This window comes from Benincasa hispida, chromosome 9, assembly GCF_027475165.1.
Source record: "Benincasa hispida cultivar pf3 chromosome 9, pf3_genome.v1.1, whole genome shotgun sequence".
Lineage (NCBI taxonomy): Eukaryota > Viridiplantae > Streptophyta > Magnoliopsida > Cucurbitales > Cucurbitaceae > Benincasa > Benincasa hispida.
Window position 1 is genome coordinate 75,194,406 of NC_143486.1, and position 15,193 is coordinate 75,209,598.

Below are 15,193 nucleotides of genomic sequence, written 5' to 3' on the forward strand. Positions count from 1 at the left end.
ACAAAGACATTACCTACTACAACCTTTAAAAAACAGATGTATAACATTGGAATGCGGCGACTCAAAGATCTTAAGTGATGTTTCCATGAGGGGAGTAAATGTACTTTTGAAGTGTATCAGATTATATGAAATATGTACTATTTTTCCTTCACTAGAATTTTTTTCCCAGTGAGTTTTTTCCTAGTAAGGTTTCAATGAGGCATATTTTATACATAATGGGCATCTAACAGGAGTATTATAAATATGTTAAATTAGGTGCAATGCAGATGCCATTATTAGTGTCATGTGTCACTTATCCATTACCCCATGTGTCTCATAATCACATACTATTTGTGTCTATGTAATCCATCTTCTACTTACCAAATTGCCTATAAATAGTGGTATTTGGTGGATTTTAAAAGACATATATTGGTGATCAATCTAAAAAGATTGGAGAGAGTGGAGAAATCCATTATTTGTTATTTTATTTACTTTATATATATTGTTATTATATTCTATTTACTCTATATCCGTGTTGTCGTTACGTGTCGTTATGCTCATCAAATTCACAATAATTACAATATTTTTCCTTTTTAAAATTAAAAGATCCTTGGAATCAATTTCCGACCGATCGCACAGGCATACGCATAACATAGCATAGCGTAAACTGGACGGTCTTAAAACTCAGACGCAGGTTTGACCGCTTCCCTCAAACTGGATTAACCAATACTGGCAGCCCAATCCTGAAATCAATTGAGATTTCCACCGGGTTTATCACCCCCAACACACATACCGCTCTCGCTTCCGTTCATCTCCCGTCACCATTGAAGAAGCTCCAGTTGAGATCCCTCGTCCTCCATCCAAAATCATGGGATTCCATTCCCGAATTTGAGCTGCGCGATCTGACGAGGTAGGTTTTGTTAATAATCGAATTTACAGACTCACACGATCAGCTTGAACTGAAGCTCAATCCATTTCCTCAACCTTCCGATTTTTCTCTGTTCGCCTTAGCAATTTATCCTTAGGATATACGTCGTGCTGTTTGGAATTGGTGGTTCATTCATGTAACGTGAATTTCCTAGCTGATTCGTTTTGTAGCTTGTTAGTTTCTGGAACGTATGTCGCTTGGTTATCGGCAACTTGCAGAGAAGCAATGGTAAGTGAAATATATGTCATGTACATGCTTGTGAATTACACAGAGCTCGCTTAATACAGGTAAATTAAGTTCATTCGTTGGCAATTTGCACACATCTCATTGCTGTAAATTTCATATTATTGACTATTGAGTTCCTTTAATGGAAAAAAGTTGATGTATGCAGAAACCATGGATTCGAAGGACCGGTTGATTATGGATCATAGTACTGTCATGTAATAGCAACTTGAACTTCTTCGAGTTCTAGAAGGAAGCATGAACATCGTTAAGGGTGTAGCTGACCTGATTCGTAGGACGTCTAGTGGTCCTATTGGAGTGCCCGTTTCAGGGTCACAAGCTAACTGGTCACATCCTCCGGGTCCAAAAATACGATTCGGGTATTTCTACCTTTACTTACAATGGTTGATAACCTCAAAGTCCGACTGTTTTTGTTTGCTTTGCTTTATTTCTTTCTGGTCATCATTTGTTCTGTTTTTACATTGGGGTAGACTGTCTATGTCTAACTAAGCTATTAGATTTCTTTAGTACGGAAATCTGTATGTGGAGCATTTTTGTTTTTGTTTGCATGTCCTTTATAGCTATAGTTCTGTATGGTATTGGAGAAAACTTTAGAAGTAGCAAGTTATACACACACACATATTGCTATAAAGAACCTGATTACTTGGGCATCCATCCAAAAAAACCATGTCCACAAAAGGTATCCCAATTAAAGAAAGAGGCTCCAATCAAGTGAAATGAAACCTAAAGAATGATTACAAAAAACATCCAGTCACTAACATTAAAAGAAAAACATAGAACTTAACTAGAGATAAATATCGCTAGGATCACCCTAAGGGATGGAAAGCGACATTCTTGATCCCTTTAAGATTGGTTCTCAAGAGGTGACTCTCTCTCACCTTCAGTTTGCTAATGACATAATATTCTTTTGCTTTGGCAGAGGTGATACTTTCCTTATTCTCAATCACCTTCTTGGGTTCTTTGAGGGAATGTCGGGATTAAAGATCAACAGAAGCAAATGTCAGATTTTAGGTATGAACTGTGAATAGGATAATCTTAATAGTTGGGCTAGTTTGGTGGGGTTGTGATGTTGGCTTTTTTACCCTCAACCTACCTTGGGCTCCCTCTAGGAGGCAACCCAATTTCGTTTTGGGACACTCTCTTGGAGAAGATCAGAAAGAGATTGGCTTCCTAGAAAAAAAACAAGTGGTAGGCTGTGCTGATACCTCATTCTTTCAAACAGTAGAGAAGAAAGATATACCGCAATGATCTCAGTGGTCGACGACTTTGAGTTGATCCTTGGGTAATTTTAGTTTAAGAGCTCTAACCTCGCCTTGTCATACTATGGAGATTCTTTTGTGGAATACGAGAGGTTTAGTAGATGTTTCCAAGAGATTGGCATTGAGAAGAAGCTCAAAGAAAATAAGTCTAGACTTGGTTTTAATACAAGCATAGAGAGATTCATTTGATGTAGATTTCATTCAAGAGTTATGGAGCTCGAAAGATATTGGTTGGATTTTTGTCGAAGAATTTGGAAAATCTAGAGGACTACTATGGGATGCAATTAAAATTTCGGTTATTGAAGTGCTGAAAGGAGGTTATTCTTTATTTGTTAAATGCTTGACGATATGTAAGAAGTCCTTTTGGATCACTAATGTTTACGGACCTACAGATTATAGAGACAGGAAGTATATTTGACCAAAATTGTATTCTCTCTCGGTTTACTGTGAAGAGCCTTGGTGTATTGGTGGAGACTTCAACATTTCTAGAAGAATTCAAGAACGTTTCCTCTAGGGAGATTGACAAGAGGAATGAGGAAATTTAATAACTTCATTGCTAAGGTAAAGCTAAAGGAAATTCCTCCTAGCAATGGTCATTTTACGTGGTCATGCGAAGGCAATATCATTTCTCGTTCTCTTCTAGATAGATTCTTAATCTCTAATAAATGGGATGATCTATTTGCAAATATTAGAGTGGCAAGGCAAGCTCGTATTTTTTCTGATCACTTTCCTATTTTACTTGAAGCCGGTTCCTTTGAGTGGGGACCTCCACCCTTCAGATTTTGCAACAGCTGGCTGGACATTAAAGAAAGCTATCGAGTAATCGAAAGAGCATTGAATATTGAAGTTCAACAAGGTGGGTTGGGTTTGTTATTTCCTCCAAATTAAGAAAAATCAAGACGACATTGAAGTCCTGAAAAGCAGATTTTGAGAGTAAAAAGAAAAATGTAGAAGAAGCCTTGTTAAAAGAAATTGAAAAATTCGATATTGAAGCAAAAAATTTAGAAAGATTCCTTTCGGAAAGAGATATGAGAGTATCTTTGAAAGCTGAATTGTTATCACTTTATTGTATAGATGAAAGAAATTTAAGACAAAAAAGTAAACTAAATTGGATGAGTTTGGGAGATGAAAATTCTAAGTTTTTTTCATAGATACTTAGCAGCAAAGAAGAGGAGGAATTTGATTTCAGAATTGATTAATGATCAAGGTTTAACAACAAGATCATTCAAGGAAATTGAAGACCTAATATTGGGCTTTTACGCTTAATTATACTCTAAAGCACCAAAGTTCTTCCCCTTAATCTGCATTGACTCAGTGTCTCTCAAAGTCAGAACACTTCGCTGGTTGCTAGATTTACTCATGTGGAAATCAGAAATGCTTTGAAGTTGTTGGGAAAGAATAAAGCTCCTAGGCCTGATGGTATGCAAACGGTAAATTAAATTCTTGTGTTAAGGAGAACTTCATTTGTTTGATTCAAAAAAAGGAAGACACTATCTTTGTAAGGGATTTTAGATTGATTAGTTTAACTACAATAACATACAAGATTGTAGCGAAAGTGTTATCTGAGCGTTTAAAAAAAATTATGTCAAGCATAATTGCTCCTACACAAGGCACTTTCATTGGGGTAAGACAAATTCTAGATCCAATCCTCATAGCCAACAAAGTGGTAGAAGAATATCGTTTCAAGAAGAAAAAAGGGTGGATTCTAAAACTTGATCTAGAAAAAGCCTTTGACCGGATCAATTGAGTCTTCCTTGAAAAAGTTCTTGCTGGAAAAAACTTTGATCCTAGATGGATTTCATGGCTAATGGGATGTGTTTCTAGTCCAAAATTTTCAATCTTCATTAATGGAAGACCCAGGGAAAGAATTAAAGCTACAAGGGGCATTAGGCAAGGGGATTCTCTCTCACCTTTTCTTTTTCTATTAGTCAGCGAGATATTGAGTGTATTATTGGCCAGACTTCATGAAAAAGGCAAATTTGAAGGATTTGTGGTAGGGAAAGATAAAGTTGATGTCTCCATCCTTCAGTTTGCTAATGATACCTTGATCTTTTGTAAATATGAAGATGAGATAATAGAAATTTTAAGAAAGATTATTGAATTCTTTGAGTGGTGCTTGGGGCAAAAGGTTAATTTGGGAAAAATCTATATTATGTGGTATTAACATTGATGAGATCAAGCTGTATGCAGTGGCATCCAAGCTAAATTGTAACACTATTCATCTTCCTTTTATGTATCTTGGTTTACTTTTAGGTGGTTATCCAAAACAAGTTACATTTTGGCAATTGGTGATTGAAAAAATTCAAGGAAAATTGGAGAAATGGAAGCATTATAACCATTCCAGAGGAGGTCGTGCCACTCTATGTAAGTCCGTCCTTTCTCATCTCCCTACTTATTATATGTCAATTTTCTTGATGCCGAAAAAGGTAGCCCTAATTGTAGGAGGACTATTAAGGAATTTCTTTTGGGAAGGACACAAAGGGGGCAAACTAAATCACTTAGTCAAATGGGATTAGATCTCTAGATCTCAAGTGGATGGTGGCCTTGGTCTTGGAGGCCTAAAAACAAAAAATTTAGCCCTGTTAGCTAAATGGGGATGGAAATTTTTGTTTGAAGAAAATGCGCTATGGAACCAAGTTGTGAAAAGTATACATGGAAGAAGCTTGTTTGGGTGGCACACCAATGGAAAAGTTAATTGCAGTCTCCGTAGTCCTTGGATTAGCATTTCAAGGGCTTGGTTAAGGAAACGGAAGAAGAATAGCTTTTTGGCATGACTCTTGTGCGGACATTATACCCCTAAAGGATCTCTTTTCAAGACTTTATAGAATATCCCTGAATCCTAATGGTGCTGTCTTCGAATTTTGGGACTCCTCAATCGCTTCTTGGTCCATTAATTTCATAAGGTTGTTAAAAGAGGAAGAGTGTGATGATTTTCAAACTCTCATTGACATTGTTTCAGCAAAAACAATTACATAAATTGCTGATAAACGAAGTTGGGAGCTAGAAACTAATGGAATTTTCACGGTTAAATCCCTTGTAAATCATCTCTCCAAAGCTTCCCCTATTGGGAAAAGTTTGGAAACTGCACTATGGAAAACTACAAGTTCCAAGAGGATTAATATCACAATTTGGATAATGCTTAATGGTCTACCCAATTGGGCAACTGTAATGTAATTGAAGCTTCTCTCTCATAGCCTTTCTCCATAGGTTTGTCCCCTTTGCTTGGCAGATTCGGAAGACCTACTGCATTTGTTCTTCAATTGTAGCTATGCTGAAAACCGTTGGCATCTCTTATTTGAATGTTTCAATATTAGTTGGAGTTTCGGTAATATGTTCAAGGATAATGTGGAGCAGTTGCTTATTGGTCCCACATTTAAAGAAAAACCAAAGTTGATTTGGACCAATGTAGTGAAAGCTTTGCTAGCAGAACTGTGATTTGAAAGAAATCAACGTGTATTTCATGATAGAGCTTCACCTTGGATGACGTGTTTCGAGATCAACGCTTCTTCATGATGCGCCCTTGCCAAAACCTTTGAAGACTTCTCCATCCAAGACATCAGTCTCAATTGGAAGGCTTTGATCTTCCCTCCACTATAGTATATTTTGTTAGATTTGTCTTTTAATGTAGGCTGTACTTTGTTGTAGTCGTCTAGTTTTAGTTTATGAGTTTTGTACCATTTCGTTTCTGATCATATATTGCTTGTAACGGATCCTCTGAGAGTGTCAGTATGCTAGATAGGTGTGGAATGATTTCTTTAAGGAATTTGACTTTGTGTTGGCTTGTTAAAGGGAAGTTCATTTGATGATCGGGAAGTTCCTCCTCCATTCGTCTTTTAGAGAGAAAGGCTGTTTTCTTTGGTTTGGCGGGGCGTGCGTGAGTTTGTGGGATCTTTGGAGGGAGAGAAACAATAGAGTGGTCCTTAGTGAGGTTTCATGTTTCCCTTTGGGCTTCGGTTTCAAAGTTGTTTTGTAATTATTCCCTAGGCAATATTTTTCTTAGTTAGACTCCCTTTCTTTAAGGGGGTTTTGTGGGCTTGGTTTTTTGTACGCCCTTGTACTCTTTCATTTTTTCTCATTCTATAGAAAAAAATTTGCTAGGATCTCTATGAATGCCTTTAAAGATCCTTAGATACATAGTTAACAATATTTATTTTATTTTTTTGGAACAAATGTTGGTAATATATATATATATATATTATATTTCTTTCTAAGCTTTAGTTTTTGGAATAGCATATTACAGTTACCGTGTTATGATTTTTCTTAAATGTTGGTAACATATATCTTTCTTCTCCCCTTTCCAAACAAAATGTTCTCCTCTCTCTCCTCCCTTTCCAAACCTTCCGGCCTCCTCCCCCCTTTCCGATCAACAACCTCTAGCTTCCATTCTCCCTTTCCATCCCTTTCCCTTTACCCTTCTACTCCTCACCTACCCCTCCTATCCTCTTACTCTTCTAATTTTCGCCCTCCCTCTGTTGTAGCTTGCTTTCAATGCTCTCTACCGCAATGGAGATAAAAAGTTGCTGCATCCTCGATCATTTCTTCTGTATGTGGCAAAGGGAGAATGGTTTTAGGGTGGAAGACATGAAAAGAGGTCAGAAGACTTTCTTATCAACGGCTTTAGCGCATTGGCTTCACAACAGCTTTCGTAGACTTTTGAGTGCTCCAACCTTTGAATTCTTCTTACTAAAGGAAAGAGTAGATCAGAGTTTTATTCGGTTAGCTAAGTTTCGTAACGAGGATCTTTGGTTCGTAGAATGTGCAGTTTGGCCTTCATCAGAAGGAAGGAAGAACATCCATATACCTTACGGAGATAGCAAGTCTGGTTGGCAAGATTTCAATGAAATGGTTAGTTCTTGCATCAATAGTCCTCTAACCCCCTCTGTTCGACCAGAAAGTCTGTTGTCAAAGAAGTCTTCATCAAATTTGGCTCACCACAGCACAGCCAGTCCTTTGATCAATCCTTAAAGGACTCAAGTAAGAAGCTTCTCGGAAGTGGTGATAGGAGAAAAGACTTCCAATATTTCAGATCCAGAGTCTTCAAACAGTTTCTTCACTAATCAGCCACATCCCTCTGTCTCAGTCAAGTAAATACAGAGTAAGAGTCTCTTCAGGGTGCAGAAGGACACCGATGTCTTCCAAGAAGATTTTCACAACCTTTGGATCGTTTCAAGATTATTTGCATTTCATAATTGGAAGGAAATAGCAAAATAATTGAGAGTGGCCTTCAATTCTAATGTTTTAGTTAACCCCCTGTTTGCAGATAAAGCATTAATCAAGGTTGGACAAGGAGAGATGGAAGATCTGATTAAAGTTCATGGTAAGTGGCAGTTAGTTGGTTCTTTTCATTTACTATTCGAAAGATGGAACTCGAAAAGGCATGGCAGGCCCTCTGTCATGGAAGGCTTCGGGGGTTGGTTATCAATTAAAAACCTTCCCCTAGATTTTTGGAGCAGAAACACTTTTGAAGCAATTGGAGCATACTTTGGTGGCCTCAAATCCATAGCTGCAGAAACTCTCAACCTCACAAACTCCGAGGAAGCTAAAATCAATGTCAAGAGAAACCTCTGTGGTTATGTGCCTGTAACCATTGAAGTTAAGAACAAAATTCTTGGTAACGTATTTATGAATTTTGGAGATATTAAGTGTATAGGTGTGCCTGCCATCACTTATGGAGATTTATCCATTAAGAACTTTTCAAATCCAATAGACATAATTCGTTTAAATCAAGTTTTGGAGGATGAAGGTGTTGAAACAATAGAAATGGAATCTGAATGGTCTTTCCTTACAGCCTCCCAGTCCTTTCCAGATTTCTTACGGGATCCAAAAGCCTCTCTTGGGGAAACTTTCCAACAACCAACACAGATAGCGAAGCGCCCCTCGTTGAGCAACCCTCATTCATTAAATGCGGGCGGAGCACTTCAGAGGAAAGCGAAAAGACATTTTTAATAAGAAAAGAGTCAGCCCCTGCCGTTTTTGAAGCTATTAAAGGCCATTCTAGTCTTAATGAGAGAACGAATATGAAGAGTCACTTTTTATTCAAAAAAGGAATTACCCTACTGACCTCGGGGAGTCTCTTAACTTGGCAGTCCACTCGCCACACCAGGAGATCTTCATTAAGTCGGGAGTACTCGAAGAGGCGCAGGGGTTTTGGCGGGACAACTTTCAAAAGGGTGAACCTTTAGATACCCTCTATTCTAATTTAGCCAAGGAAAACATTAATCCAAGTTTTTTTCCAATCAAGTCCCCTGCCGCCTCAGCTTCTCGTCAGAACCAAATCGAAGTTTAGAAACCTTTTCCTAAGCACTTTGTCAGAAAAAGAACCTCTTTCATCAATAGATGGACAAAAACAAATGATGATGTTTCAAGGGAAAAAAGAACTCTCAACTCAGATGATCAGCCAATTGAGACTTTGGGTAGTATCTTACCAACTATAGCAGAAAACAACCCGGACTTGCTGGAGGTTTGTTGCACAAAAATTCAAATCCATTCTTCTTCCTCAAACACAGATATTCCCTCCTCCTCCTCCAAGCAGTTTAAGCACTCAAACTTCACCATCCCTAATTCAAGTAATATTTTCGTAAAAGACTCACCTTGTTCCCCTCCTAGTACAAAAAGGAAAGAAGACTCGGAGTTAGAATCTCCTTTTAGTGTCAGTAGTGCAGAATTGGAAGACCTGGAACTAACCACAGTCCAAGTAGATAGTGTTCAAGAAGTTGTTATCGGCTTGGATCTACAGACTTTATTCTCCAATGAAGACAAGGTAAAAACCTTGGAGCATTGCTCCACATGCTCCTCCCTATTACCCTCATCAGAGATTCCAGATCACTTAACATCCATCGTTAAGGATTGTGGATTTGTTTTGGCCTGAAGTCTCCCCCTTCCGGTGATCCGTAGCCTTATATTGCTTTATGTACAATGAAGATATTTTCCTGGAATACAAGGGGACTCAAAGATCCAAGTAAAAGATTAGCGCTCAAGAGAATCCTCAAGAATCAGAATCCAGACCTAGTTCTAATACAAGAATAAAAAAAGGAGGAGTTTGATGCTGCCTTCATCAAATCTATTTGGAGTTCAAAGGAAATTGGTTGGGAATCAGTGGAATCTTTTGGTAAATGTGGCGGTCTATTAACTATGTGGGACAAAAGCAAAGTAGAAGTAACCGAATCACTGAAAGGGGGATACTCCTTGTCAGTAAAATGCTATACAATGTGCAAAAAGTCTGTTGGATCACGAATGTATATGGACCAAATGACTACAAGGAAAGAAGATTTGTATGGCCTGAATTACTTGCCCTTTCAGCCTACTGTTCAGAGGCTTGGTGCTTAGGAGGGGATTACAATATAACAAGATGGGCTCATGAAAGATCACCTATCGGTAGATATACTAAAGGGATGAGGCATTTTAATAAGTTTATTGATGCAACCAACCTTTTGGAAATTCCCTTATCAAATGGGAAGTTTACTTGGTCCAGGGAGGAAGTTCTTTTTCCAAATCTTTACTAGACAGATTCTTTATCAATAAGGAATGGGATGAACTCTTCACCGATTCAAGAGTAATTTGCCAGGTACGCCTATTTTCAGACCATTATCCATTGTTATTAAACGCAGGCACAATTAATTGGGGCCTCTCTCCTTTCAGATTCTGTAACAGCTGGTTATCAAACAAAGAATGTGTCATTTCCATTGAAAATTCTTCGAAAAACAGCAACATAAATGGGTGGCCAGGGTTCGTTATCAATGCAAACCTCAGATTGGTTAAAGCTGCATTGAAAATTTGGTTAGCTGACTACCAGAAATCCCTAACCCGAAAGGAAGAGGCCTTGTTAAAAGAAATAGCTAAGAAAGAAGCTCTGATCGAAACTTTGGGCTGGGATCCCGAGGTGGCTGGTTACATCTCCACATTAAAAGCTGACCTAATGACCATTTATAGGCTGGTAGAAAGGGACCTTATTCAAAAAATGCAAGCTAAATTGGATGAAGCCGAGAGATGAAAATGCTAGTTTTTTCCATCGATTCTTGGCAGCAAGGAAAAGGAAAAATCTAATCAATAAGCTACTAAATGAACAGGGGGTGCCTACTAAGTCATCTCATGAAGTGGAACGCCTTATTCTAAGTTTCTATGACACCTTATACACAAGATCCCCTGGTAATAGATACTTGCCGGCTTTCTTAAATTGGCCTCAAGTCACACAATCACAGAATACTTCACTTATTGCAAACTTAGTGAAGTTGAAATTGTAATGGCTATTAAATCCCTGGGGAAAAATAAAGCATCTGGACCAGATGGCTTTATAGTGGAGTTCCTCTCAAGATTTTGGCTCTTGGTCAAAGACAATTTTATTAAGCTATTCGAAGACTTTCACAAAGGTGGAAGATTGAATGCATGTGTAAGAGAAAACTTCATTTGCCTTATTCAAAAGAAAGAAGATGCAGTATCCGTTAAGGATTTTCGACCTATCAGCCTTACTACTTTAACTTACAAGGTAGTTGCAAAAGTCCTTGCTAAAAGATTAAAGAAAGTCATGCACTCCATCATCGGCCCATCCCAGAATGCATTTATTGAAGGGAGGCAAAAACTAGATGTAGTCTTGATAGCTAATGAAGTGGTGGAGGATTACCGAGTGAAAAAGAAAAAGGGATGGATCCTTAAACTCGATATGGAAAAAGCTTTCGATCGGGTGGATTGGACCTTTTTAGAGAAGGTTTTGGTTGCAAAAAACTTCGACTCTTGTTGGATCTCTTGGATTTTGGGCTGCCTTCAAAACCCTAAATTCTCTATCCTTATTAATGGAAGACCTCGAGGCCGCATTCTCACATCTAAGGGGGTTAGGCAAGATGATCCTTTGTCCCCTTTTCTTTTCCTCTTAGTAAGTGAAGTGTTGGGCACCATCATTGACAAGTTGTACGGAAATGGCCTGTTTGAAGGTTTTGTGGTTGGGAAGGAGAAGATTCACGTTCCACTACTCCAATTTGCCGATGATACCCTCCTTTTTTGCAACTATGATATCAAAATGTTATTAAAACTGAAAGAAGCAATTAGTCTTTTCGAATGGTGCTTAGGACAGAAGGTGAATTGGGAAAAATCAGCACTTAGTGGAGTCAACATAGAAGAAGGGGAATTGTTACAAATGGCTGGTCTACTTACTTGTAAGGTCGAATCACTACCTCTCATCTACCTTGGTTTGCCACTAGGGGGTTACCCTAAGCAAACCTCCTTTTGGCAGCCGGTGATAGAAAAGGTGCATAGAAAATTGGACAAATGGAAAAGATTTAATCTCTCAAGAGGAGGAAGGGCAACCCTATGCACCTCAATTCTCTCCAATCTCCCAACGTACTATATGTCTCTGTTTGCAATGCTAGAAAATGTGATTTCAACATTAGAAAGATTAATTCGAAACTTATTTTGGAAGGTCATAAAGGAAACAAAATTAACCACCTGGTAAATTGGAGTATTGTGTCTCGGTCTTCAGGTAATGGAGGTCTTGGCTTGGGGGGGCTTAAAATTAAAAACTCGACCATGCTTGCTAAATGGGGCTGGCATTATATGATGGAGGAAAACTCCCTTTGGAGACAAGTGATCACTAGCATCCATGGGAAAGGCACCTTCAACTGGCATTCATCGGGGAAATGTGGGAATAGTCTAAGAAGTCCTTGGATTAATATCTCAAGAAGCTGGTCAAAAGTGGAGTCTTTGGCTTCTTTCATCCTTGGCGATGGCTCTCAAATAGGTGTTTGGTTTGATCCTTGGATAGACTCAACCCCTTTGTCCATCCTTTATCCAAGTTTGTTTAGAATTACCCTATTGCCAAGGGGCTCCGTAGCTTCTCATTGGGATCATTCTCTGAACTCTTGGTCCATCATTTTTCGTCGTTTGCTTAAAGATGAGGAAATAATTCATTTTCAGGCCTTGCTACTAGTCTTCTCAGGAAGATCAGTCTCAGCTAGCCCAGATTTAAGAATATGGTCTTTGGAAGCATCAGGCTTCTTCACAATTAAATCTCTCATCACACATCTCTCCCCTTCGTCCCCAATGGATAAAAGCCTTTTCAAGGCTTTATGGAAGACAAAGAGCCCGAGGAGAGTCAATATCCAGATCTGGATAATGCTCTTTGGTCTCCTAAACTGCTCCTCGGTCATGCAAAGAAAACTCCATTCGGTCTGTTTATCGCCATCTTTTTGTCCTTTATGCAAAAAGGCAGGGGAGGACTTGCAACACCTCTTCTTTAACTGCCCATACTCAGAAAGCTGCTGGTGGACTTTTTTCTACAACTTTAACTTCGTCGGGGTGTTTGGAGATAATTTTAAAGGTAACGTACTTCAACTTCTATTGGGCCCCTCTCTCAAAAAGAGGCCAAGATTGCTATGGATCAATATGGTTAATGCTATTCTAGCAGACCTATGGTTTGAAAGAAAGAATTTTTCATGATAAAGAAACTTGTTGGAGGGCTCTATTTGACTCAACTCAAAGAAATGCTTTAGCTTGTCACTCCTTAAATAGTGACTTCGAAGACTTCTCTATACAAGATAGAAATTTGAATTGGCAAGCTTTCATCTCCCCTGCTCCTTAGGCATGTTGTCTAGATTTATTTTTGGTTTATCTCTGTATCACTTTTCTTGTATTTCTTTGGTCTTTGTACCGTTGTATGGACATGATGAGGGTGCTAAGGGGGTGTCAACCTAGTTGAGATGCCTAGGTGCGCTTCCTGATCCTTTCGTTTAGTTTTGCTTTATTTATCTCATTCTGTTTTTTATTCGTGCTCCTCGTATAATTCTCTTGTACCTTGAGTATTAGTCTCTTTTTATTCTGATAAAGAGGCTCGTTTCTATTTCGAAAAAAAATATATCTTTTTTCTCCCTCTTCTTCCACAACGAAAAACAACTTCCTAATGATGTAATTTGTTTCACATTGATGTAACGAAAAGAAATAAATGTTCAAGGGATACAAACTCCCACTAACTTTGTGTTTTTCCGTTCTAATACCCATTTCTCTGATTATGGTTACTGCTATTACTTTGTAAATGAATCACATGGAAGTTGGATATTATTCTTGCCTCTCTTATTGTTATATTCAACAATTTATGGGATGATCAATGTTTAAATTTTAACTGGAAATTTTGAACAAGGAATTTGTAGTTCATCTGATGGCTGAAACATTATATGTTTATGCAATCTGTCTTTTGGGAGACAAAAAGTTAGTATCCAATTTTTCATTTTCATATCATTTCTGCGATTTCTCTCTCCCAAAAAAAAAAGGCACTACGGTATTTATCTTCATATTATTTTCACTCTTCTCATTTTCTTTCCTCCTCTCATCTTCTCCTTTTGATCCTCTTGTGGCGGCTGCTATGCCTTCATTTTATATTTGCAGTGAAGTTGGCGATGAGGCAATTCTTAATGAACTTTGGGTTAGATATGAGAAAGCTGCTGATAAGGTATGATTCCAACCTTTCGAACTACTTTTTACTTTATAATCATGAAGAATAGCCCCAAGTCTTTTGCAAAGCGAGTCTTCGTTGGGAAAGCAATGATATTATGTTTAATGTGGCATTTTTTTTTTGACTAGATTTAATTGATAAATGAGGTGCCCAACTCCAAAGTATTTGCCCCCCCCCCCCCCCCCCCAAAAAAAAAAACTTCAGTTGGACTTGATACAAGGATCAATTGCTAAAGCTTTGGATCAAGTGCCTCATATGGAAGCTACAAAAGATATATTACTCTAAATCGTAAATAATGATTAAATGAATCTGAAATATTCACATGTTTCTTTCCGTCCACAACTCCCATAATGTAGTTGTAGCATTTTACCAAAGGGATCTATAACCTTTCCCTTGAGTTGAAGCCAGGAAGAGGATTTTTTTTTTTTTAAAAAAAAAAAAGAAAAAAAAAGAAAAGAAACAAGTCTCTTCATTAAGATAATGAAATGAGATAAAAGCTCAAATTACAATAAGGAAACAAAAAAAGGAATACTTAAGGATCAACAGGTGCACCCGGACATCTCAACTAGGTTTACACCCCCTTAGCACTCTCATCATATCCAAGAAGAACTAAAGTCATGCAAAACTGTACAAAGGCCAAAAACATAGCCCAGCCACCATAGTATCAAAGTCACATATAAAAGTATAACTCCAAAACTGAGAAGAAACAGTACATAACAAAAGGCCTAAAACACTAGATAAAGCAATCTGGAAATAGAAAAACAAAGATGGCAGCAACGAATGGCAGCAAGCTAATGGTCTTGGGAAATGAACGCTCGCTAATTTAAACAAATGTCTTGAATGGAGTAATCCGCAAAAGCTTTGGAGAGTGAACACCACGAGGAAGCGTTCAGCCGTACTGTCTTAAATTGAGAAAACCAAGGAGTTTCCTTGTCATGGAACACTTTTTGACTTCTTTCAAACCATAAATCAGCAAGCACCGTTTTAACTGCATTAGATCAAAGAAAAGGTGTTGAAGATCCTCCCAATCAGCCTTGCAAAGAGCACACATATTTGGAGATAAACTGTGTGAGGGCAGCTTCTTTTGCAAAACAGAGGAACAATTTGAAAGCCCAAAAAGCATGATCCAAATTGTTATATTAACTCTTTGAGGGCTCTTGGACTTCCACAAGGCTTTCTTCAAGTGATTATCTAAAGGGGAGGCCAAAGAGAGATGAGTGACAAGAGACTTAACCGAAAAGGTTCCATTGGCTTCAAGTGTCCACAAATGTTTATCCGGACAATCTTGCACTTTCCTCGTAGAAACTATGCTCATAACTTCTGAAATTCTGTGATCTCTTCTTCTTTTAA

At 38.2% G+C, this 15,193-nt stretch overlaps 1 protein-coding gene across 5 annotated transcripts in view; it reads left to right on the forward strand.

Moving 5' to 3' along the window:
• Positions 1-604: 604 nt before the first annotated feature.
• LOC120085565 (binding protein) overlaps positions 605-15,193 on the forward strand; it is a 90,266-nt gene continuing 75,677 nt past the window's right edge. For 2 of the 5 annotated variants that reach the window (XM_090317791.1, XM_090317795.1), the window contains exons 1-4: positions 613-889; positions 1,078-1,194; positions 1,299-1,509; positions 13,777-13,840. In XM_090317791.1, the coding sequence (XP_090173917.1) occupies positions 1,388-1,509; positions 13,777-13,840 (186 nt within the window). In that variant the 5' untranslated portion in view covers positions 613-889; positions 1,078-1,194; positions 1,299-1,387. Of the gene's footprint in view, positions 890-990; positions 1,195-1,298; positions 1,510-13,776; positions 13,841-15,193 lie in introns of all 5 variants that reach the window. The other 3 variants (XM_090317793.1, XM_090317792.1, XM_090317794.1) reach the window with 3 other exon arrangements.